Genomic DNA, 27,691 nt, shown 5'->3' with positions numbered 1-27,691 from the left:
CTTTTCCAGCTACTTCTGTCTTTGTTCCTGATTTACAGCATCCGCAGTTCTTTCGGTTTTTATTCTGTTGCACGATAATCTGGTATTGTGTGATTTCTGACCTCATCCACCCCAGTCCAACACCGGCACCCCGCATCATGGCACTGAAGGGTCTGCCTTGACTTTATATTCTCAAGCCCTGGGGAGGGACTTGAACCTTACACCTACAGAAATGACAGTGCACCCAACTGAGCCACAGCTGACATCCATGTAACATTTCCCCTTATGTAACCACAGCCTCCCCCGCAGTCCCACCTCTTTCTTTGGTTTCCTGTCTTGCTCACTCACCATAGGTTTCCCTTCTTTACCTGTTCGCTGGTGGCCTCCTGCTTTTCTGATCTTACTGCATAACATCAGCTGGTTCAAAACATGGAGCAAAGGACTTCAACTACAGGGAACTCAAGATTTTTTTAAATGCAAAAAATGTCAATATTGCATTATCATGAGAGTTAACCTCCAGAATTATATCACAGCAAAGCTGACAATTCTAATCAGACCTGCGACTGCACCCCAGTTTTAATTTTTAAAAATCACAGAATTCCACCTCTAATATCTGTACAAAGCCTTGACAAGGTCTAGAACTGTGTCACGGCTGTTAATAGTTTGACCGTCAAATAGCTGGACAGGATAATGCAGCTCTGATGCTGCTGTTATAAGGAATTAGGATTTTGTTCAAGCTCCTGATGTTGTTTTTAAACAAGAGAGCATTAGAGCTGAAGAAAATTCGGTGTGAGGTTACTATGCAGCAAAGACATAGAAAGATCATCACAATTTCAAATGTTAACTGTTTCCCTCCACAGCTGCCATCTGACCTGCCAAGCATTCCAGTATTTTATGTCTTTATTCAAGGCTTAAAAGTGGTGTTTTGTATGTTTTATTTGTCTGTGCTAAACATTTCTAAACATAGCTTTAGTGTGTTTTCGGAATCAGGGTATTACATAGAGAAGCAAATATGCTCTTAAAGGATTGGGAGATATCACTTCAACATAACTAGATGAAAAAAAAGATTTGAAGAAGGATTTTCATCCAAAGATTTTTTTTCATTCATTCACAGGATGAAGGCATCCCTAGTTGAGCAGAGTTAAGAGTCAACCACATTGCTGTGGGTCTGGAGTCACATGTAGGCCAGACAGGGTAAAAATGGCAGTTTTCTTCCCCAAACAACATTAGTGAATCAGGTGTTTGTCCTGAGAATTGACTTTGGATTCACAGTCATCATCCCTAATTCTGGGTCCCCAGAACATTACCTGTGTCTCTGGATTAACAGTCCACTGATAATATCACTAGGCCATCGCCTCCCCATACCTTCCCATACATAAGTGCTAAATGCTAAATTGATTACAGCTTTAAAAGTGATACCTGATAACTACAGAAGGAAAAAGAATATAAAAGATCTGAAAAAATGAGGTTATTTCAGATTAAAAGCAAAAACATTGAACATGTTAAAACTGCCCCCCTCCCCAACCTCCACCCAACCAACCACCCAGAGCATGAATTCAGTACAACAAGGACTGAATAAATTCCTACAGCATTAAAAATTCCATGACCCAAAATCCAGCCTTCTGGTGAGTTCCTGGCATAAAGCTGAAGTCCTTTTTTAGCACTTTGAATTCTTCCATGGAATCTGAGCATCTGAATTTGTTGCTCATTCCTAATTTCCCTTGAGATGTTGGTGACGTGCTGCCTTCTTAAACCACTGTAGTCCATCTGGTACATGAACATCCATAGTGCTATTAGGGGGAAGAGTTCCAGGATTTTCACCCAGTGACAAAACAAATAAAAGATCCAAGTCAAGAGTGGCTTTGAGTAGAAGTTGTGTTATGGTGTTCTTGTGATTTGCTGCTTTGATTTTCCAAGGTAAAGGTAGAGGTGGAAGGCTTGGTTGATTGCTGCAGTGTATCTTGCATATGATACACACTGCTGTACTGTGTGCCGGTATAATGGGGCAGAGCCTTTACGCACCCCTTACTTGGTCAGTGACACAGTGCAACAAGCTATTAGGAAAGCTGATGGCATATTAGTCTTTATTGCAGAAGGATTTAAGTGCAGGAGTAGTGAAGTCTTGCTTCAAATGAGTAGAAGCTTGGTTAGACCACACCTGGAGTACTGTACGCGGTTTTGGTCTACTTATCTGAGAAAAGATATTATTGGTATAGAGGGAATGCAACAAACGTTCACCAGATTTGTTCTCGGGATAGTGGGACTATCCTATGAAAAGACTGTGGGCAAACTGGGCTTCTAATCTCAAGACTCAAGAGTGAGGTGATCCCATTGAAACTTACAAAATACTTCAAGGAATAGACAGGGTTGACGTAGGTCAGATATTTTCCTGATTGTGGAATCTAGAAGCAGGGGACACATTTTAAAAATAAAGGGAATGCCACTTAGGTCTGACATGATGAGAATTTTTTCTCCCTCTGGAGGGTTGTGAACCTTTGGAATTCTCTACCCTAGAGAGCTGTTGAAGCTTAGTCTATGAGTATGTTTAAGATAGGGATTAATAGGTTTCTGATTACCTGTGACAACAGGGTTAAGGAAATGGAGTGGATAATAGACATTGAAGTGTTTGATCAGCCTTGATAATACTGAATGGTGGGGTAGGCTTGATGGCCTGAACAACATGTTCAAATGTTCCTATGTCTTGTGACCCTTCACCTGGTGTATGTGGGGATTATCCAGGGCACAGGTAAGGGAATTGAGAGGAGACCACATGCTGCTTCTTAAACTCTGAAGTATTCCAGGAAATACAGGTGTCTAAGATGGCATCCCCTAATATTAAATAGGACTGCTATCGACCTGCACTGGTGCCCTTTCACTGGCACTGCATATTCCAGGGGGACTGGTAGTGGATCTCTGTAACAAATGTAGTCTCAACATAATTGCTGAGATAACATTCCTGAGGATATTTTTGGCCCTAGATTTTAATATTTGTTAATACTTTGAAGACTTATAGAGGATGTAATGTTTATACAAATTTGATGAATTTGTTTACAGTATCACATGTTAGTTCAAAATATGATTGCAAACAAAATAATATTAAAAATTTAAGAGATGATAAATTGGGACTCCTGTTGTTTGGGTCATTGGATTTTATTATTCAGAAAGGTATAAATCAGTGGGTGAAAAGATCAAGGCAGAAGCTATTGCATAGATACATTAGTTTGGTATTCAATATGTAGAACCTACAGTCATTTACACTTTCTGATTGATGTCCAAATGATGCATCAATCGCCATTATAGATAACTGTAAAATTAAAACAGCTTTCCTATGTGGCAGTTTTCTCTGATAAAGGAGCAGCTTTACCGGAAGAACCACGATGAGGAGATCCAACAGGACTACAAGCATAATCTATACAACAGGTGACAGAAATTAGTTGTTCTCTTGACACTTTATTTCTTTAGGTGATTCAGATTGAAAACTGTACAATAAGTTGTCCAATGATTTGTTTTTCGGACCTTTCTCAGCAGGCACTTCACAATTGTCATTTGGATTTTCTGTTATATCTTCTTCTGCAGAAGCCCCTTGAGGCCGTGGACATGCTGTGAGTGCTGTCTGCTCTTCTAAATGAAGGCTGCGCTTATTGCTCATTTCATGAGAGATTTTGCCTGTTGTAAAATATAAAGTGTAATCTGAAAAATTGGCAAACGATTAGAATATGTTAAATTTAAGAAGTCAGCTTTGATGTGATGAGGAGATAGTCATCACAAATCTACATGATGGGTAAAGATTTTCAACTGGTCAAGCAGATTGATGGCTCACCTACAATAGAACCATTCACCTCTTCATTCTATTGGAATGAAAATTGGGTGGTTTCTATAACGTACAGGCAACCATGCAGCCAGATTACTAGCTGGACTTTAAAAATGTTGGGTTGATTTCATCTTCAAAGGTCCTATTCATTTAAATTTTGCAAGTTGTAAATATCATTGGATAGCTCTCTACCTCTTTTATTGGAATCTTTTGCCTTTATTAGTCAGTGCATTGAGTATAGCAGTTGGGAGGTCATGTTGCAGCTGTACAGGACATTGGTTTGGCCACTTTTGGAGCATTGCATGCAATTCTGGCCTCCCTCCCTATAGGAAGGATGTTGTGAAACTAGAAAGGGTTCAGAAAATATTTATAAGGATGTTGCCAGGGTTGGAGGTTTTCAGCTATAGGGAGAGTTTGAATAGGTTGGGGTTTGTTTCCCTGGGGCGTCAGAGGCTGAGGTGTGACCTTATAGAGGTTTATAAAATCATGAGGGGCATAGGTAGGGTAGATAGTCAAGGTCTTTTCCCTGGGGTAATCCCTGGGGGCATCCAAAACTAGAGGGCATAGGTTTAAGGTGAGAGGGAAAAGATATAAAAGGGACCTAAGGGGCAACATTTTCACACAGAGGGCGGTGTGTGTATGGAATGAGCTGCCAGAGGAAGTGGTGAAGGTTGGTCTGCTTACAGCATTTAAAAGACATCTGGAATGGGTATATAAATCGGAAGGGTTTGGAGGCATATTGGCCAAATGCTGGCAAATGGGACTAGTTTTATATAGGAAATCTGGTCAGCATGGACATTGGACCAAAGGGTCTGTTTCCATGCCGTATATCTCTATGACTCTAACTTACACATTCATGCAATGGTACACTCCCACAATGCAACTAGTGAATTTACTCTATACTTTCTTATGGAAACAGTATTTGTCAACAAAGTACGGTGAAGGGTTTTTTTGGCAGCACTAGATATAATATCACATTACTGGCATATTATTGGATTGGGATGACACTGCACCATCCAGATGTACTCTAATAACCAACAATGCCTGATTAATGACTATAAAATGTAGGACAACCATTGTCCAGGTCTGTTCAGCTAGCAGTTCCTAAACCTTTCGGATTTAGCTTCATCCAGCTGTGATCCATAAGTGTTACGTTCTCTCAAAAAGGGTACTTTATCACATGGGAGGGACAAGATTTCCTTCCATTCTGGTGGAATTGGCTTAGAGTAGGTTAACCTGTCCTTAAGCATGTTCCACAATTCAATTAGATAATAGTTCATTTGACCCTTAACTTCATATATCTGCCTTGGTTCTGTAACTCTTAAGAGGCTTCCCCTAGCAAAGAAATCTGTCAATTAAAATATTGAAAAATTCAGTTATTGTCAAGCTTTTTGTGGGAGAGTCCAGCTTCCACACCCTTTTGAGGAAGAAATGCTTCCTGACATCACCCTTGAATGGCTTAGCTTTTATTCTGAGGTAATGATCTCTGTTCTGGGCTCTGAACAAGAGTAAACGGTTTCTCTTTATCTGCCCTACCAACTCTAAAACACCTTTAGATCATCCTTTAATCTTCCTTAAAGGCTTTTCCAATCCCACAAGTCCGCTGGTCTATATGAATAGGACTCCTTCATGTGAAAATGTTATGTGTTTCTATTTGTGTTATCAATTTTTTTGTATTTAAATATTATTTAATAGCTGCTAATTTCATGATCTACACATTATTAGGAATAATAGTTACATATTTCCCACTGGGGACCTGTGGGATTGATGAATCCTTGGACTGAATTTTCCTGGCCTATTGGAGACAGGCTGGGAAAAGGTTTTGGTAACAACAACTGCTACCACCTCCTGTTCGTCTAGTGACTCTGGAATTGCTGTCGCTCCATACAAAAGGAGCAACTGTCTGGATGCAGACTCAGTGGCTGTGTAGTTCAGTGATGCATCTCCTCCAGGTTATCCAGGGACAGCAAGATGTCCTACTTCCCAGGAGAGCAGCAGGGGCCCTTCTTCCTGTCTTGTGCACACTCGATCAATAGGGAACTTTATATGTAGCAGTGGCTACAACCTGAAATAAAAACAGAAAATGCTGCACAAACTCATAGGCCTGGCAGCATCTGTGGAGAGAGAAACAGTCAAAGTTTCAAGTCCAGTATGACTCTTCTACACCACCCAATATCAATTGTCAATGCTTTGTCACCAACAGTTGAATAAAGGTTCTGATAGAAGAAAAGGCAACTGCTACTCACTCTAAATCCACATGGAAGACAACCTTACTTGCTGTACACAATACGTAATCAGTCTTGAATCTGAAGGCATGTTATTTCTCATCACTGATTACTTGAAAGGTACACTTAATTCAGGCAAGATGGCCTTTTAATTAGCATGCACAGCATGAAAATATATTTTAAAAAACAGGTTCCTGATGCTTGTTGTCAAGAAGTTCGATCTGCTGATGATTTGTCATCAACTTCATCCCCTTCTTTCATCAGAAAGCTGACTTTTGGCCTCCTTAACAATTTAGTGTCCCCACCTGTCTCACTTCACACTTGTGGGGATTTCCCAAGATTATACCAATCAGAGTGGGTACCCAGTATATTCCCATTGCCATATTACAAGTAGTGGGACCTCTTATTAATATACCGTCCTGGGTCCTGCTATTCACCAAAGCTTCTTTGCCTCCTGTCACCATTGTGGCATGACTTTCAGGTGAATGTTAAAATTCAGCCATTATCTCTTCTGGAAGTTTTTCTTAAATTCATTCATGGAATGAGGGTATTGCTGACCAGGCAGCATTTATTGCCCATCCCTAATTGCCCAGAGAATCATAGAATCCCTATAGTGTGGAAACAAGCCATTTGGCCCAATAAGTCCACACCGCCACACCAAACAGCATCCTACCCAGGCCAATTCCCCTACCTTTCCCATGTCTAACCCACCTAACCTAAACATCCCTGGGCACTATAGGCAATTTAGCATGGCCAATCCACCTATCCTGCACATCTTTGGACTGTGGGAGGAAACCCACGCAGGCACAGGGAGAATGTGCAAACTCCACACAGACAGTCACCTAAGGGTGGAATTGAACCCAGGTCCCTGGCACTGTGAGGCAGCAGTGCTAACCACTGAGCCACCGTGCCTCTGAACTGAGGGCAATTCAGAGTCAACCACATTGCTGTGGGTCTACAGTGACACATAGACCAGACCAGGTAAGGATCCCTAAAGGACATTAGTGAACCAGATGGGTTTTTTCTGTCAATTGATTTCATGGTCTTCATTAGATTCTTAATTCCAGATATTTTATTGAACTCAAATTTCACCGTCTGCCATGGTAGGATTTGAACGTGGGTCCTCAGAGTGTTATCTGGGTCTCTGGATAAACAGTCCAGCAATAATACCACTAAGCCATTGCATCCTCAAAAGTTGATGTGATTTTGCCTCCAGGAAGTATTTTACTGGATGCAGCAATATTTTTTTTATCTCAATAGCACAAAAAACTGGATGTGAATATTGTGGTATTGAAGAATCCAATAGATGCTTATTACAGTTAACTATCATGCACAAACATTACATTCAAAGGCACATAAGTCTGGGCTAACATTTAGGTATTAGACTATACAGGACAGCATACTTCCAGTAGTGTCATGCTTCAAGTGATTCCAGAATAAGATGGCATATAAGAAATTTATACTTTTTAGGTCATCGGCTGTGATATAGTGATGATTTAATGAGCGTCTCCCTTTAAAATATACTGACCATGAGACGTAACTCAACAAAAAGTTATATTTATCAGTCTATTTACCAGGCCACCCACATAACACCCAGAAAAACGAATGACATCAGAATCAAAGTCCAAGCATAGAGTATTGATACTCAGTAGTAACTTTAATTTTATGCAAGGCCCATGTGATGTAATCATTTCCATGACCTCCTTAGGGAATTGTATAGTCCAAAAAGCAGAGTGGTTCAATTTCTGCAAGGATTTGAGATTTAAAGGACATAGTTAGAAATTAACAAAGAGAAAAATTATAATAAGTTTCAGGAAACACATCATTTTTTCAAAGAGTGATAATGTTTTGAATAATTCACAAAGCAAGGTGGTACAGGATAATCAGAATATACATTATGTGAGCTAATATCGAGCTTTGCCAAATAGGGCGGCACAGTGGTTAGCATTGCTGCCTCACAGCGCCAGGGACTCAGGTTTGATTCCAGCCTCAGACAAATATCTGTGTGGAGTTTGCACATTCTCCCCATGTCTGCGTGGGTTTCCTCCAGGTGCTCCGGACTGTGAGTGTTTCCACACTCCAAAGATGCACAGGTTAAGTGGATTGGCCATACTAAATTGCCCTTAGTGTCCAGGGATGTGTAGACTAGATGAATTAGCCTTGGGAAATGTGGGGTTAGGGTGGGTCTGGGTGTGATGCTCTTCAGAGGGGCATTGTGGACTTGATCGGCTGAATAGCCTGCTTCCTCACTGCAGGGATTCTATGAGTGCAGGCAGGAATTCAGATGCAGAAGTCATTAAAAACAATAAATGGGAAATCCTGAGAGCTGGGGAGGGTTGCTGACCTTGCCATCTGAATTCCAGTTATGCATTTCCGTCAATCAGGTTCCAACTTAGCGGTACAATCTCAAAAAATAGGCTTTTTCCTATCCCTGACATCTATAACAAGCTTATTACCTGCCTTTGAGAGCTGTGCTTTTTTACTCGCTTGTTTATTGTTATTTTCAGTCGCAGGCATCACTTTCATTCTGAGACGTGATTTCTGTGTTCTGGATTCCTGAATCCATCTGTGTTTCATTGCTTCATCAGGAGTCAGGCGGTGTTCAGGATTCCACCTTAAAAAAGTATTCAAAATCATAAAGCTTACCTTTGAGTTACCATCAGCATCTTCAGTACTAATTGTAATATCAATTCCAACCACACAGTCATTACCAATAGCACTTTTGCAGTAGCCACACTATTATTAGGCACCGTCAGTTGGATCAATGCTGTAAGCAAGTTCAGTACCATATGTATTGTCTGTGCTATCAGTAACATCAGTGCAACTAGCATATTAGAACATTACTAATTATCTATTAGGACTACTCTAATCCTACCATCATCAGTACTCCCAATAATATGAACACCTGCTACATCAAATATACCTCAGTACCAACAGCGTTATTAGCATAATCAGTTACTATCAAATAATCAACACTATCACTATCATTGGCACTGTCAGCACCAAAAATACAATCTGCACTTTTAGCACCATAAGCAAAAACAAAATGTAATCAGCATCACCAATACTATCAGTATCATTAATAAAGGAAACTCTGTAGATATCTCTGCAATCATCTATACCAAAGTATCCATTTCCTGTGATTGTAGGCTGAAGATTAGAAGTCAGCACTACCAATGAGCCAGAACACATCAGCACTTCACCTAAATTTCATCCTTCTCAGTGTTCAAGCATCAACACAAATACTCACATCCCAGAGAATGCAGTGAGTGAATTTGAGAAGTTAAACCTTGGTAAGTAACAGTGCAAGGTGAGAAGAAACATGTGGTTTTACCTGAGGAGGAGCAGATACAAGACAGTAATGTAAATTTCATCAAAGAATCACAATTACTTTACAGCGTGCATTTCTGTGCTGTTGGCTTTCCATTAAATACAAGGTAAAAAATAAATCCAGTTCTGAAAAAGTGTCATACAGGACTCAAAATACACTTTGTTTTGCTCTCCACATATGCTGCCAGACCTGGTGAGTTTTCCCAGCATTATCTGTGTTACAAAATCATTTCCTCAGTTTAACTTGAAATGAGCCTTTTTTCATAAAGGTTCATAATGTATTCACTTGTACTGTTACAGCTTGGACCATTCCTTGTAGATATAGTTTACAGATCAGGTTGGAGGGTATAGTACATCCCTGGCTTAGCTGGCAAATGGAATTTTTTTCCTGACATGTCATAGTAAGTCAGAAAGGGTTTTGATTGACACAGAAGGACAGCTGACAGCGACTCCCTTAGGTACATGCAGACAAACCTCTGATCATTATTCTACAATTCTTCTTCATTCTCAAACTCCCTGAAAGCTTAAGGCATTTTTAACCCAATTCTGATATATTTTTCACTATTGCCAAAGACGAAGTTAAATCCCATAATTCACAGCCTGCCATCATGACCTTGAGGACTGCACAAAAGTTAGATAAATTTGCTATCCTCAAGTTTGCTATAGGATCAGCCTGTTGCCCCACAGGGATTCAAAATACAGTTATCTTGTCAGCATTTTATTTAGACCGCATTATTTAGCCCATTTTCAAATAATGCTCAGATCCTGTGAGAGGGATTTATTGCAGGAACCAAGTGTCAAAACAGACTAAATTCTTTTGGAAACAAATAATAGCAAGTAAAATTAGTATTTATAAATGATCTCCATAGAGATAGTGATTGTCCCCATATACTTTAGGCACTAAAGAGTTTCCAAAAAGGCCAAGATGAGGTTTAAAATGGCAATACTGAGTTAATGCACATTTAGCACAATAAATTATCTTGGTAAAGGAATTGAAGTGTGTATAAAGAACAACCACCTGGTAATTATTAAATGGTTGGTTGACAATCAAAAGCTCTGTTGGCCCTCATTAAAGATGTGTTTTGGTACTTTAGTGGGCAGTATTGCCATTAACAGCTCCTCCTAATAATGACCAGCTGCAACCCCAGATTGCGGTGATTCACAGTTTCCCAGCCCAACTGTTTATTTTGCAGCGCTGTCGAGTCTATGGATCATGTACATATTGACTGTGGGTGATTGCACTCCATTTTTAGTTATTTGAGAAATCTTTCGTTACGCTTTTGGTCGCACATCAGCCTCACACTCCTGATCGTTAGGAATCCAGTGCAGAGGGCTAAGGACAAGTCTCAGGCCTGCCTCGGAGGTCCGCTCCTGGGCCTGGACAAATTGGCTATAAGTAGGTCCATGTTGAAAGTTGCGGAGAGGTTCATTAACTCTGACTGCCTACTCCTCTTCTGCAGCTACATTCGTGCCCAGATGTCCTTGAAGAAGGAGCATGTGGTGTCCACAAGTACTCTCAATGCCTTTAGAAAGAGCTGGGCACTGCAAGGGATACAGTACTTTATCCTCCAACTCCATTTTGATTTAGCCCTCCCCCTCTCCCTATCTCTCCCTCACTTTTGATGGCTTGTATTGCCCTTAGTGGGCTTTACACATAAATATCTAATTGACTAAAAGACCATTCAGTTGTGTGTAAGTGGACTTCCTAATATAAAAATAAGATGAACAAATAATGACCAGCTGAACAGGAGTAAACAGGTCAGGACTTAAAGTGCAAAATACTTTGTTTAGCAGAGGCTCTCATTTTGAATCCACAAACTAACTGAAATTTTTAAATTAATATCTATTTCAAATAAAATCCAAATAACTAATGGATTGTGATAATTGTAATGCAGATATTGTATTTACTTCAGAGGCTAATGTAAGGAACATAAAATCATTAATAAAAACCAAAAGAACTGCGGATGCTGTAAATCAAGAACAAAAACAAAGTTGCTGGAAAAGCTCAGCAGGTCTAGCAGCATCTGTGGAGGAGAAAACAGAGTTAATGTTTTGGGTCCGGTGACCCTTCCTCAGAAATGAGGATTCAGAACTCAGAACTTCCTCAAAAATCATTTATACCTATTGGGCATAAAAACACAATGTGAGTTTCAAGATGGATCAAGTTCCACAATATGAGCATATATTAGTAAATTTACCCTCCCGTATTCATTGAACAGATGATAAATATCACTAAGACAATATTATTGCTAGATGCATGTTAAAATGCTAAACTCACATGAGACATCCTTTCAGGAAGTCTAGGAAGAGGTTATCATTTGTTTTTAATACACTGGCAAGTTCCTTGGAATTTGGACGCCTCTTCTTTCCTTTACTGTTTATGACACTTTTAGGGAATCCTTTAGAATCTTCAACAGAAAAATAATTGTCAACTAAAATAATACATTAGAAATTTTAAAATAAATCATAAATTAAGAGTATTGTTAAAGAGCAGTCAGAAACAACCCTGCAGTCTTTGTAGCCTTACATTTTATAATTTGCAGTATATGAAAACATAGAAATAGCAAACGAAATATCAAGTTGAACCCCAAGTTACTATTCAGTTAGAAAAACACAAGTGCAAACTTCGGGAAAAGATTCTTTAAAAGTTGAAGAAATTTTACAGCACAGCAGAAAATTCACCATTAGCTTATTTTCCAAAATTCAACAGAGTATCATAAACTCCACCTTCCATTACAATGTTATCTGGAAGTCACTATAACAGAGGAAACATACCCTTATATTATCTACTCTTTTAAATTTATTCTGTCTCACTGAAATTGCGGGAAGGGAGGAAGACTAGAAGTTTGCTCCTATTCCAGAAAGCCAGCCGGATGTGAGCTCTTAATGCACATTAGTTATGTGCTGAACCAGCAATCGAGCAAACTGCGTCATCAAACTGGTTGAGCAGCACGTATCCACCGTCAGAAATAACAACAATCATTTCCCAGCAGAAATTGTGTCAAAGGGAAAAAATGGCCACCTTATGTTTCCTGAGGACTCCTGGGAGAAAAGTTCATTTTCTCATTCAACATTTGGATTTTCTGAACTGCAGGATTAACTTTTGTCTTTAAATTTTCTACTGTTGATTCAGCAGCTTTTCTCCTGGAACTAGTTATCCCAGTTACCAAGGCTTTTCCTTTGGGAAGAAATTATTATGAAGAACCCAGAGGTCAAGAGCCCAGTACTTAGTTATTTGAAGGAAGGAAAAGGAGGATGCAGAATGCAGTCATTTGGCCCTTGCAACAGACATTTTTTAGCAAGCTGAAATGGAATGTCTTCTGATCCAACATCTAGCCACAGTATTAATAGTCCTGTCCTTGTCTTCCTCCATGCATACATACATAATAAACACACTCCCAAGGTACATGACTCCTATTCTTACCACAACCAAACTATTTACACACCTAAATAAAAACAATATCTGAGGGCTCAACTGTCCTGACCAAGTTTTTTTTAAAAACTTCCACCTATGGTACCCCCATAGTGCCAGACCTCTGTTCGGTGCCTCCTAAATAAGCAGAGTGAAGTTTGTTCATCACTGCTTTCATTCATGAGGCCATTGACAGTGAGATTGCAGAAGCTGAGGAAAAGGGATCTGGATCTTCTTCAAGTGCTTGCCACTGCAAGATGTCTAATAAAGGACCAAAAGAGGAGAGGTGGATAGTTGACCAACACTATACCTATGTAACTTTCATAAAATGGAATGCCAAGCAAATTGGTCAATATTTCTGAACAACAGATACGTACACTTCAGAAGCTTAAGAAAGAACATATGATGAATATAATGACCAATCTGCAGGAGTCATGTGCCCTTCTACTTCCACATTTCTTGTACCTCTCTTGTTCATGTGTCCAGTAGTTGATCATGTTCATCAGGGTAAAACAATGCATATTGAAGAGAATTTATCTTCTGCATCATCTGTTATTCATAGATTTGTTCTTTAGTAAAAAATATAATGACATGTAATCCGATTCTGCTGTCAGAAAACAGCCATTACGGGGATGGTAAAGCGTGTAGTGAAGAAACAAATGCTTCCTTAACATAAGATTTTCAGAGTATCACATCATGTTAGAAAGTGATTGAAGGAAGAATGGACTTAAAAGGCATAAAGGGTCTTGCAATACCTGCAGTATGGTGATATTATCTAATGAGCACTTCAATATAACAAAGAGAAATTGGTTGTAAATGTGGCACATGCTATGTTGCAGCATGCTATCACAACAAAGTCATGTGTTTTTTTTAATGCAACTTGGTGTTGCTTCAGTCCTTGCTTGCATTTTAAGTAAACGCTGTTTCTCCTTTCAATTCCATACCCATGAGCCCTAAAATGTAGAGAGCCTGGGGATAAATCAGGCAATGGAATTTTCATCCTACAACGTTGGGAACTTTTTAAAATTATGCTTATGGCCCTTCATGATTTCTCCTCCCCCCTTTGGAATGTACTATCCATTAAAGGAAGAGAGACATAGAACAGGCAGCTTAGGGGGTGGGGGCTGACTTCAGGATGTCACTGCAGGTTCTCCCATTCTTGAGTAGCCTGGCACTCACTTATACAGAGCAGCTGAGCAATAGAGGAGCAAAATACTGCAGATGCTGGAATCTGTACTGAAAACAAAAATGCTGGAGATCACAGCGGGTCAGGCAGCATCCATGGAGAGAAAGCAAGCTAACATTTCGAGTCTAGCTAACTCCTCATCAGAGATGTGTCAGCTAGACTTGAGATGTTAACTTGTTTTCTCTCCAATGGATGCTGCCTTACCCGCTGTGGTCTCCAGCAGTTTTGTTTTCAACTAAGCAATAGAACAATGCTTTTTAAGATTACATGCTACTGAATAGCGTCGTGTATGTACGGCAAAGTCACACACTTTTCACTGTACTTTTACATTGAATACATGTGATGGTAAGTGATTTAATTCAATTCCTGAAGCTGTACAAATTATGCTAAGATATCTCCAGACTGAATGTCCAGATTGACAATACACTAGCATTTCACTTTATTTGCTTTTATTCTCATTTCAGCTTTTTCAACAGTATAGTAAAATCTTTATTATACGGCACGCATGGGGAATGGGTGGTGCCAGTTAATCGAAAATAGTGGTTAACAGAGAGTTAAATTTACCAATAAAATACTAAACAAGTATTTGTAGCATGAACTTTCAAAGAATATAAAATATGCATTCAAAGAAAAGAACAATATTCCTTTTACTTCTAAACTTTAATGATGTGCATTAAAACATGAATTGTAATAATGCAGTACACAAGTACCAAACAGAACTAATCCTTAGGAAGATATAGAAGGCACGGGGGATGGACCATGGTCAAAACCCCGGATGCTTTGTTGAACAGATCCCTGATGTCAAGTTGCCAATGTTCCTTCTGCATTTTCTGCGTGAAAGTAGGGTGCAGAATGTGCAATTGCATAACTTCTTGTGCAGAGTAGCAAGTTCACCTTTCAGCAAATTTAATCAATTTATCAAAAGCTGAAACAGCATTTGTCAAAGTTAATTTTTCTGAAATCTTTTTTCAGTGTTCAGCTTTTGAGAATTCATAATGTTTTCCATAATTTCTGCAACAGTATTCTTGCAGTCCCTCAGAACAAGGAGGCAGCTTGTATTGAGTCTCAGAATAAATGGTGTGGAGAGAGAGAGAAAGAAAGGGAAAGAGGAAGAGAGTGCAGCTGTAAGTGACAGGAGTTAACTAAGTGAAAGATTAAAAAAAGGTGAAAAAGCGAAAGTAAAAGACATTAAAAAGAGAGGCAAAATACGCATTGGCAATTATTCATTTGTCAGCCTGTTATCAATGAGGGGTTGTTTACCTTCTTTAGCTTTCTTATTGCTCTCTTGTATTCCACACTTCTTTCTCACTTTTGCGAAGTTTGTTGATTGTTCATGTAGAGAGAGTGTCATTCAACATTTCCATAATTTCAGGAATGTATTTGTTCTGGGTGTTACATTAACTCTTTTAACATCTTCTTGCAAACAGAAGACTGGGTAACAGTTTTCCCCAACATCACCTCAATATTGCACATTTCACTGATTTCCAGGAACAGGCCATAAATAGAGTGAAAATACTGTATAGTGCCTTCAAAACTGATCAATTTCCTCATTAAATGTCTTCAGCAGTAACATTTCACATTCTGAATGATGCCCAGCTCCATAGATTGAATTAATGAGGTTATATTGGGAGGCAGACACTTGTTTAAATTGTTACCATTTGGTAACTCATATTCATTAAGGAGAGCTCAACAATTGTCAAGCAACAGAATTTGCTATCTTCAGGCTTTGCCTATTTGTCTAAAACATTCTTTTATTTCAGGTGCAGAAACATTGAAGAAACCATTCTTGAAAAGTTTATTTGCATTATTCTGCACATTGTAAATTACAGGTAACTGTAGAACACCTTTAAAAGGCCTTTGTACTTTCCAATTCCCAAAAGCTTTACATTTTGTGAGCTTGTGTATTTGTACACGTAAACACTGTAACTCTAACTCTATCACTACCTTTATTCCATTTAGAACCAGTAGAATCAGATTCACGCACACTGCCAGGGTAGCATTTGCAAACATTGCCAACATAAGCCAGTTCCACCTGCATTTTAAATTTATTCAAGGGATAGATTATGCTCAGCAACTAATTTGTTAATAAAATTAATAATATTTTTCTGCAGCTTCATATGGTGAGCTGATTTTTGTTCGTCAGATACAAAGAACCTCCTAGTGCCATGACAGATTTTAAAACATGAAATCCACACTTTGGAAAATGGATATAGGAACACGGGACTTCAGCCCACGAGTAGTCTATTTGGGCTTGCTGCACCTTTCAATAAGATCACAGTTGATCTGGTTGCGGTCTCTGCTTCTGTCTGCACTCCATTACCCTGAATTCCCTTGTCAATTAAAAATCTAATTAACACACTCCTGAATAAAGTTAAAGACCACTGTTTTCAAAGAACAAGAATTTCACACCCCTAATGATCCTTTGAGAGAAAACATTTCTCCTTGTCTGTCTTATAAATGAGACTCTTATTCTTAAACTATGTCTAATTTTATTCTCCACCACAAGAGGAATCATCCTCTGAGTACCCTGCCTACCCAGTCCCCTTAAGAGCTTTATGTTTATATAACATTACCTCTCAAGCTTCTAAACTCCAATAGACATAGGCCTAATTTGTTCAACCTTCCTTCATAGTTGAGTTGGGTGAGCCCTCTCTGAACTGCTTCAAAGCAATTGTATCTTTTTTCTCACATACGACAATTGAAACTATGCACCATATTCCACATGTTCTCACCAATGGCCTGTACAATGTAGCAAGACAATTTTCTACTTTTATATTTACTTTGTCTTACAATAAGTATCAATATTCCATTTGACTTCCTAATTACTTGCTGTGTCCATTTACTAACTTAATGTGATTTTTCATGTACTTCTCCCTTTCAAACTGAACATGAAATTCTACCTGTGGAGATCACCGTCACCTCGAGGCTCCTTTACCATGAAGTCAATCCTTAATTCTGCCTGTTGCACATTATCTGGACTCAAAAAACTGCTCTGGTTCCAGTATATAATGCTCTAAGAATCTATCTTTAAAGACATTCTATGAACTAATTTTCCAGGCTACCTTTGCCAATCTGATTCTCCAATGTACATATCGATTAATGTCATCCATGATCCAGTTCGTTTCTAACATGCCCATTTATGCTACTGTTAGGAGACCTATAAACTACTCCTTCAAGTGATCTCTTACCTTTACTACTTTTTATCTCTGCCCAAATTGATTCTACATCTTGCCCTTTTGAGCTAAGCTCATCTCTCAATAGTGTACTAACGCTATCTTTAATTAACAGAGCTACCCTACCACCTTTTCCTAGCTGTCATTCAGAATTGTCAAATACCTTCACATTCAGTCTCAACCTTGGCCACCTTTCAAATATTTCTCTGCAATACCTAGTAGTTCATACATCTTTGTTAAAAAGCTGCATGCATTCAGATAAGGACCTTAAAACTCTGGTTTTTTAACATTTTTATAATCTTATCTTCTGACTCACTCTTATGTTTATATGTTTTATTCTTTCCCAAGACAGTCTGGTAATCATTACCCAAAATTTTGACCTGCTCTGTTCTCTGTTATTTCCCTTTATTTCACCATTTCTCCCCTCACTTGATCCCTTCCCACTACTATTTTGTCTAAAGCCCTCTCCACCATGCTGGTATACAATTCACCAAAACACTGTCCTAGCGTGATTCAAATGCACACCATTCCGACATTATAGCTCCCACTTTCCTTAATACAGGTGCCAGTGTGCCAGAAATTTAAACCCATTTCCATCACACAAATCTTTCAGCAATGCATGCAACTTTATAATCTTGTTTACCCAACACCTATTTGGTCACTGCTGAAATAATAATCCTGGTGTCACCTAAGGTACCTCCAATAGTGCATCCTTTCATTTTAATGAGCTGCTTCTCCTCAGTTTTCCCTGATGGCAGAAAGGTGAGGCATTGTTGCTAATACTCTTCTTTCAAACTTATTGCAATGCCACAGGTTCTCATCCCACAGAGGTATCTGTTGCAGGCTGAATCATATGCTATTGCAAAGTAGCCTCAGCATGGCTGCTTTTGTTCAATACAGGTATCTGAGGAGCCTGGTGAAAAGGCACACAGTTTAGGAAAACTGCCTGACTAATTCTAATCAGATCATGGATGTCCTAGAGACAAGCATTTGGATTCTAATTCCAGCCAATTAGAGTCCAGACTAGACATTCCTCTCTACTCAGCACCAAGCCATTATTACTAGCAGTCTTATGTTCCATACCACTGCACAACTGGCTCGATGTACTGCTGTAACACTAACAGTTGAAACAAGCGTTCTTGCTCCCTACTTTCCAAATGATGACCTACCCAATTATGCTAATGTCGCCAATTAAATATTGCAGAAATACCCTATTCTCAGCTCTTGACCAGAGATTACTTCAGGTGCTAAGAGCTCACCATCATTATTATATAATTCTGCAAAAGTTCCAAGAGACCATAATAACCCATGGATCAATGTAAACACAAATAGCTAGAAACTTACCTTTCAATAAATGGAAAAGCCATTCTGCTTGTTAAGTTTACTTCTAAAGGATTGTGATGACATCTTAATGGCCAGCTGACTTCTCAGCTTTTTTTTAGAGGGGATGATTCTCTGTGAAAATAAATTCTTCCTGACAGCTAAACATACATTTACATGTTTGACAGGGTGGGATTTCAGCCTGCCAATTATTTCTACCCTGGATCTTGTTCTTGTCAAGTTGTGACATTTGCAAATTTTGGGCAGATGTTTGTAACTTTTACAGCACAACTAAGATTGTATCTCCTGGAGTCTAGAACAAGGGGGCATAAATTAAAAGCTAGAAACAGGGGTTTCAGGAATGAAGTTTAGGAAGTGCTTTGATACAGAAAAGGTGAAAGAAACCTGTAACTCTTCCGCCAACATAGTTAATGCTGGGGACATTATTAACTTCAAATTTGATATTTGTAGATTTTTGTTAACCAAAGGACCAGATATATATCTGGCAAAGACAGATATTTGGTGTCAGCTCACACATCAAGTATGATCTCACTGAATGGCACAATAGCTTGAGGGGTTAAATGGTCCACATTGGTTTGAATTTTATTTGTTCTTTTGAGGAACTGAGCACTCTGTGATTTGCTGTTCTGCAACCAGTTACTGCAATGAGACTTGCCCACCCCAAAGGCTTTGCAGAAATACTGGACCCCAGGGACATAGATATTTTTAATCTACCTGTTCAGACATATTGTGACACACCTCTGGAGCAGGTCTTCTAGCTTCTAGCAGGTCTTCTGCATTCATTTCCAAAGTGAAGTGTGCCAGATAATATACTTGTCAAGAGGCTTATGTGTGCCTCCTAACAACAGCTGGTAGCATGCAGGTCTGACATTAATCAGGGTATCACAACAAATTAATACCATTGCTGCTATTTTGGAGTTCATGCTTCAACCTGTGCCCTTTCTTAACCTCAATGGCATGAAGTATCTGCCAACAGCATTATGAAAAAGGATCACCAACTATTAGCAGGTTAGTTGCTAGATTATTTCTTTGCTTGTTGCTGCAATTTTCCACGTTTTGAATGTTGTTCCATGATAATTTAAAACTGGATGGCTGGTGCTGCTGTAGTTTTTTGGTTTATTAAATGCTCGTGAGCAAACTATTTCTTCTTTCCAAACACTGGTGGTCTAGTAAGACTTCCATTTAATGTTGAACATGACTGGAAAATGAGCAAAGGTCATGGACAGCAGAACAAGCTGATAGAGGAGGGAGGAGACAGTTCAGTGCCCGATGGGTGTGCTATCACTTGCAGTATCCTCTCCCCCCAACCCTGGCTCCAATTGTGCCCAGTGTCTCATCACATGTAGAACATGTCCCTACTCTAGCCTCTAAATTATGCAGGGTATCAGTATCTGAACTGGTAGTTGTTACTGTGCAATTGAATATTCCTTCATTTTCACTTCTTACTCTTTGACCGCTGTCTGGGTGGATTCCAGCGCTTGAATATCTGAAATGCAAAAGGGACAAGGGTCAAGTTGCAATGAGGGCAGATAATAGAAGAAAATCATATACTTAAACCATCTGAAACTTGTCAGAAGTCAAGAGATTGAGCGAAAAGGAAAAATGGAATGGGTAGAGAATTAGACATGAAGATACATTTATCTTCAATGGCTTCAGGTCCACTGAATGGCTCTGGCTTCAGCAATGGCCCTTCCTGTGATAATAGGCACCATCCCCTCCTGGGGGTTAGATCGGGCATATGTGCCTCTTCCCTTCCATCAATTACTGTTGCCTCCTGCAGTGTGCTACCTTTTCTTGCAAGAAAGAGGGAAGTGTGTCATTCTTCCGGTCCCCATTATGCAACATTCAATAATCTTGGTGATTTGACTGTCACAATTTAATGAAGGAAGGGTCACCGGACCCGAAATGTTAACTCTGATTTTTTATTCACTTTTCCAGCAACTTTGTTTTTGTTCCTGATTTACAGCATCCGCAGTTCTTTTGGCTTTTATTCATGATTTAATAATTGCCAGAGTGTTCAGACTTTGAGATGTGGATCTGAGGTTTGCAACAGCACTAAGTGTGTGAGGGTGGGGTCAAGAATATGAACTCAGGATGAGAGGTTATCAGGGTGGAATGAATTGACTGATGAATGAGGCTGGTGGTGCACTGATAGGATATGGTGCCTGAAGATGCAATTACTGATATTGCCCACACATTTGGGTTCAATAAACTTCTTGCACTTCATCCTGATCCTTGGGGCTACAATCCTGGTATTGATCTCCTCTGCTAATTTTTGCCATTTCAATCTGAGTATGTGTTTTGGTGGCCTTCCGCTCTCCTCATGATACATGATATCCGCCTTTGTTTCCAGCACCCCTTATGCTAAGTGTAGCATCTGATATGTTTTGGTGCACTGTCTCTCTCATTTCAGCCATTGTTGATTCAGAATGATCACAGCGCATCTCCTTTAATAGATGCAGCTAACTTTAATTAGTGTGGCGTACTAACAACAAAGATGCCAAATTGATGCATTCACCTGATGAACAAGCATTTGCCTCATATAGAAATCATGGAAATAAACAGCAAGCAAATTTTAAAACATGGACAGTGACACTGATTCCCAAATCTATGTGTGCAAAGCACCTGTCCTAAAATTTGTAGCTAGGATTCCACGACTATCACAGACAGCGAAACAGATACAAATGACAGTAATTTCTAAATTCCACCCTTATTAAGATCATGACCATCAATCAGCAGTCTCTGCTGTATGCTCCTTCCATTATACAAGAGAGTAAACTTCCAAACTTGACCTAGCCCTGATCTTGCATTTTTCTTTTCTTTTTCTTCCTATCTCACATCAAATTCTCTCTCAGCTCATCTGGTCCATGAGACCCATCTCCTGCTCCCTTGACTCTTCCCACTAAGGTACTGACCCAGTATTGTTAGGAATCTTTCAGGATCTGATCCTCTTTCATTCAAATCTGCCTTCATCACCTTTTCTTCATCAAACCAATCCTATGTTGCATGTATGGGCACATCAGTTCACTGCACTGTATAATTTACCACTCATCATGAAGGTGACTGCCACCATTTTCAAATCCAGGAAGCTACAGTTCTGAGGAAGGGTCACCGGACCTGAAACATTAACTCTGTTTATTCCTTCACAGATGCTGCCAGACCTGCTGAGCTTTTCCAGCAACTTTGTTTTCGTTCCTGATTTACAGCATCGCAGTTCTTTCGTTTTTTTTTAAAGCTACAGGGCCAGCTTGGTCGAGTGTAGGAAAGGAAAAATTTTTCTTGGTCTACCTTGAAGAGTTTGTTGTAGTTAACAAGATACAATTTATTGCATGTTAGCAACTAATTACAAGTTACATTGATATGAGAGATTGGCCATGCTACATTGCCCATAATGCCCAGGAATGTGCAGCTCAGGTGGATTTGCCAAGGGAAATGCAGGATTACAGGGATTGGGTAGGGGAATGGATCTGCATGGGGTGCTCTTCGGCGGGTCAGTGTGGACTTGATGGGCTAAATGGCCTGCTTTCACACTGTAAGGATTCTATGATTCTATGCTTATGGACCTTATCAGGATTAACCTTTTCAGACACATATACAACACCTTACCCAAGCTTTCTTATCTCATTATTAGTGTTACACATTTCTGTACGTAATTGCATTACCAGTAGCCCATCTCCCCACTAGTCCCTGACTTCTCAGGCAGTCTGGAGATTTCACTATTCTCTTGCAACATGTTCTCTTTAGATTTGGAACACTGTCAGTTTTCTTGCTTGAAGACAGTTGACTTTGATTCTGTTCCTGACAGTCTGAGGTCTGTAGGTCCAATGCATTATTGAATTACCCATTGGGTTCATTCCAGTCGATCATTGGTGGGTAATGGGATAATGTTCCTGTAGTTCCTTCATATGATCCTTTGGACAGTACAAAGAATGCACAGTCTTTGGTGACCTGCAGCCCTTTCGATGACTGTATCTGTTCTATTCAGATCCCTAAACCACACCTGTTATCCCTGTCCTAAGCAAGACAACTGTCTTACATGGTAGATCCTATTGTCATGTGTTTTGTCAAGAGCAACGTAACTGTCCTGACTCCATGCTCAACTCCCCCATTCAATTGTCGGTACATCAGCAAGCTTGTGACCTGTTCAAATCCAGCACTGACTGCAAATTGCTGAAGCATTTACTAGTGAACTGTGCGCCATTGTCTGAAACAACCAGGGATATTGTGTGAATGTACAAACATATGAATTAGGAACAGAAGTAGGCCATTTGGCCCTTCAAGCCTGTTGCACCAATAAATAAAATCATGGCTGATATGTTTGCATTTTGAATTCCATATTCCCATTTATCCTTCGTAATATTTGATTCCCTTCATATCTCAAAAATCTCATGTAACCCTCATAACCCTATCGATAACTGTTTGATTATTGCTCCTGGTGGAGAATGGGATAAGGCCCTCCATCAATAAAAAACAGATCTGTGAGCACACATCCCCACAGTGTGGTTAGGATTGGGGTGGCTTTCAGTGGCTGTCGTTGCTCTGGCCTATGGATGGTACAGGTCTCCCAATTGGTGGTGACAGCCTCTGAGACATCCCTGGTCCCTCAATTGCTTCTATCGATCTGGCTAAGCCGATTGTAGCTTGATGGCAATTGTGTCACTTTGGATTGAATGTTTGACTCAATTTTGTGAGTTGACTCAATATTATACCTGGTAGGGCTGTCAACTGATGCTCTGGAGAGAGCATCTACCTTCGCCTGCAGTTTTTCCTGCATATATATTATTAGGCAAATCGCATGAGGTGAAGTTGAATCTTTACATTCTTGGAGGCATTCTTGCTAGTTCCAGCTCATCCAGGAGAGAAAAGTGCAACACCTGCCCCTACACCTCCCCCCTCACCTCCATCCCAGGCCCCAAAAAAACCTTCCATATTAAATAGATGTTCACCTGCACATCCGCTAATGTGGTCTATTGTATCCGCTGTTCCCGATTTAGCCTCCTCTACATCAGGGAGACCCAAGTGGAGGCTCGGAGACTGCTTTGTGGAGCACCTGCGCTCGGTTCGCGACAAATGACAAACGACAACACCCCCCAGTCGTGAACCACTTCAACTCCCCCTCCCAGTCCCTTGACAACATGTCCATCCTGGGTCTCCTCCAGTGTCACAACAATGCCACCCGGAAACTGGAGGAACAGCACCTCATATTCTGCTTTGGAAGCCTACAACCCAATGGTCTCAATGTGGACTTTACTAGCTTCAAAATCTCCCCAACCCCGACCTCATCCCAAGACCAGCCCTCCCTCTCATCCCCGCCTCCTTGACCTGTCCGTCTTCTCTCCCACCTATCCGCTCCTCTATCCACCTGCTATCACCGTCCCCAACTTTCTCTATTGATTTCAGAACCCCCTTCCCCTCCCCCATTTCTGAAGAAGGGTCCCGACCCAAAACGTCAGCTTTCCTGCTCCTCTGATGCTGCCTGGACTGCTGTGTTCATCCAGCTCCACACCTTGTTATATCAGCAGAGAAACTAGTTTTGTGATCTGTTTCTATGATCACTTTCAGACCAAGGATATATTCTGAATATCTTTTGCATGCCCATATAACTAAAAGAGCCTCCTTCTCAACCATAGCTGATCATGTTGCTGTGTCTGATAATGATTGTGATGCTCAATAGACTAGATTGCAGCACCCATTCAGTTGCTTCTGGAGCAGTACTATTCTTAAACCTGTAGCTGAGCATCAGCTGCTATGATAGATGGAAAGGATAGATTTTAGCATGTTAAGACATCCATGGACATCAAGAACCTCCTTGATCCTCTGAAAAGCATTATGTTGATATGGGTTCCAATTCCATCCTTGTGTTTTCTTGAGGAATTGTCTCAAGGGTTCTGTAGTAGATTCCAGTGAGTCAAAAGTTTTGCTAACTGGATTTCCCATTCCTAAGATCCTCTAGTGATCCTTCACTGATTTTGGAATGGGGATGTGTGTAACGTCTTTAGTCTTCAAAGGATCCCCCATTATAATTTGTTGACAATGTGTCCCACGAACTGAAGAGTCCTTGGAGAATTCACATTTTTCATTAAGGGTGAGCCCTGATGCTTGTAAGTGCTTTAAGACTGCAAAAACTCTCTGACTCTGCTCCTTAACTGCTTTGCTATGTTATCCATGTAACAAATAACTGCGTGAAGACCCTGTAATACAGTGGATTCAATCTGTTGAGAAAACCTGAGGCCAAGACTGTCCAAAATTTTTTGGAACAACATCTCCCAAATGGAATTATCAATGTATTAAATAATCTTGCTTGCTCATCCAATGGCACCTGCCAGGATCCACCATTTGCCTTGAGTTTTGTGAAAACTCTATTTTTGGATTGTTTAACAAAATCCTTATCAACTGTAGAAATAGTGTGGACTTCCCTTGCCACCTCAATTTTGAGCTGTGTAAGGTCATCAGAAATTCAAACAGTACCATAAGGCTTGGGTACAGTAACCATGACTGATCACCACAATACTGTTTTCCTGACTGGGGAATTGATGTCTGTTCTTGTAATTATTGTAAGTTGCTTCTCAGTGTGCTTCCTTAAAGAATGGAGAATCTTCCCAGCTGTATTGAAACACAAGAGTTAACATCTTTCTTCATATTATGTTACATTCGGTATTCAGGTTCCTTAACCCATAATTCAGTTAAGGCTTCTAACATCACAATGGGTCCTTGAAGGTGTGGAATTTAAAAATTCTGAGACAGAGAGTGTAAGAACCCTGTACGGGGGCTTCCAGCATAATTTAACTCCCAGGAAGATCTGAGACAACATTGTCAGAGAAGAGAAAGGTTTGTTTCAGAAATGAACCACAGTTTTGCTGAAAGAGTGCAGGCAGTTTGCAAAATAATTGCAGCTGCTGAAATCTGACTTCAAGATTTTTTCAATCCCTTCAACTTTGGCAAGCAAGAAATGGGCTGCCAATGATAATGGACTGAACGGATTTAAAATTATTCATCAGGATCTACCTTTATTCTTCGTATCACTATTTTTCCTAATAAGTGTGTCACACTTTTACGACATACTGTTGCGAAGTTGGGTAGAATATTTGTGGATTGGGATGCAGGAAGTTAGAGTTTGGTGGAATGCTTTAGAAGATTGTGCTTTTTCTATGCTTACAGATTTAAACAAAATGTCTGTGAGCAGCTTGAAAGTTTGAAAGTACATAGAGAGCACCTGAATTGAAACATTTGTATCAAAAGGCCATACAGTTAGCAGGCCAAGCAGCAGTTTTGTCTTGTCATCAAGACAAGTTTTGAATTTAGCCAATGAATTTGAACCAAGCACTTAGATACCAAAAACCAATTAAATGTAAATCTGATGGTTTTGACAACATAGGACTGATCCTATTGTAAGAAATTGATGTGTCATCAAGGGTGTAAAAGAAAAGGGCAGTTGGACAAAGACAGGAAAGGGAACTGCCATCTGCCAGAGTTAACTGCTCTCAGCTCTCGAGAGAATCACCGGCTCTCACAGTCTTCTCTAAGTTTTCGAGAAAGCACCATCTAAATCAAAGGTACCTACAACACAACTAGTTCATATTCCTGATAGAAGAATTGATGGAGAAGGCATAGAGCATTCTGGAAGACACGTAACCTGGCTGTAATTTCGAGAGACTGAATTCTAATTTTCATTTATGTTTTATATAAGTGAGACACAAATTATTGAATTTATTGGAACAGCATACCATTAGAAACTTGTTTTATTCGGGAATATTTAGCAATTAGAAGGAGTTTATTCAGTTTGTTAATAGATTAGTTGATTTGTTCGCTGTTAGAGTTAGATAAATAAATTGTTACTTGTTGATTTTAAACTGAGTGTCCGGGATTTTTTTTAGTTAACTACTAGAAGTTGCTGAAAGGCAGGTTACACCACTTTTCACACTCCTTTTACAGATTACAGGGTGAGGTGCTCCTCTTTGGGTGTTTCAGTTTTAGTTCTCAGAGGGGGTCAACCTCCATTTTATAATAATAACTTCTGCAATAAACTACCCTTTGATCTTGTATATATTTAAAATTGGAATACTCAAAAATGCAATGAAATAAACTAAAATGCTGAAAGTTTCCACTTTCTGACTGGCATTCAATGATTGTGTCATATTACAAATGACTGTCATCAATACTTTGATCAGCTTAAAATCTATTTGCACGGGTTAGCAAGTTCCAGGGATAGTTGGAAAGTGGAAAGCTTCAGAAGAAGGTCTAGACCCGAAACGTCAGCTTTCCTGCTCCTCTGATGCTGCTTGACCCGCTGTGTTCATCCAGCTCTACACCTTGTTATCTCAGATTCTCCAGCATCGGCAGTTCCCACTATCTCTGAATCAAGTCAAATCTAACTCTTTTTCAGAAGAGTCATTGGACAGAATGTTAACTCTGTGTCTCCTTCCACAGATATTGCCAGACCTGCTGTTGCCTTTCCTGCACTTTCTATTTTTATTGTTGACTGGTTCAGTATGTAATGATTTAAAAGTTCTGCCAATTTCATACAAATTGTAGTATTCAATGTGCCTCATTTAGTTGGTTGAAGCTATCTAAACTTTATAACTATCTCCAGAACACAGTAAACCGCACAAATAGATGACTTTAAGCTCCTCAAAGTATTGACGACAGTCATTTGTAATATGACACAGTCATCGATGCCAGTCAGAAAATGGAAATTTTCAGCATTTTGGGTAATTTCATTCCATTTGTTGTACTGTCCACAACATAGTGCACAAATACATTGCTGCATTTGCAGTTGCTGTCCCCACCCCTTTTAGTGGTTGCATTACATGTTAACAATTACACTGTATGAGATCTATGTGCAAACAGTAAAAATTTATAGTTAAGTTAAACGACCTTTTCAAAGAATTTGGAAGTTCATGAATTAATTCAGGTATAAGATGCATGCACAGAGGATATATGTTCAAATTCAGAACAACAATGTTTGCTTTGTCAAGTTTTTAATATGAAATGCTAAGCATTGAGGATTTAATAATAACGCTAACTACATTCGAATATATTGCAAGGCACTTCCTGATTGTTGTGTCTCCTCGAAACAGTTTGCGTACCTGATACATTGTAAATGTCACCTTTATAACTGACCTCAGTGACGTTGAAATAGTTATCTTTAAAAGATATTTGGTGAGTGCTACAGACTGGAGTTGAAATTCCCAATGATCATATTTGTGTACTTCTATTAATTTCATTTAACATATA

The 27,691-nt window shown here is 39.6% G+C and overlaps 1 protein-coding gene across 1 annotated transcript in view; it reads right to left on the bottom strand.

The window, feature by feature from the left end:
• Positions 1–3,163: 3,163 nt before the first annotated feature.
• Positions 3,164–27,691, bottom strand: part of dyrk4 (dual-specificity tyrosine-(Y)-phosphorylation regulated kinase 4) — a 73,970-nt gene continuing 49,442 nt past the window's right edge. The window contains exons 12-14 of the mRNA XM_048610589.1: positions 11,624–11,753; positions 8,472–8,629; positions 3,164–3,645 (exon numbers count right to left, since the gene is read on the bottom strand). Of these exons, the coding sequence (XP_048466546.1) occupies positions 3,410–3,645; positions 8,472–8,629; positions 11,624–11,753 (524 nt within the window). The 3' untranslated portion in view covers positions 3,164–3,409. The remainder of the gene's footprint in view (positions 3,646–8,471; positions 8,630–11,623; positions 11,754–27,691) is intronic.

This window comes from Rhincodon typus, chromosome 22 (genome assembly GCF_021869965.1).
Source record: "Rhincodon typus isolate 14 chromosome 22, sRhiTyp1.1, whole genome shotgun sequence".
NCBI lineage: Eukaryota > Metazoa > Chordata > Chondrichthyes > Orectolobiformes > Rhincodontidae > Rhincodon > Rhincodon typus.
Note: the sequence above shows the minus strand (reverse complement) of the source record. Positions and strands in the feature narration are given on the sequence as shown.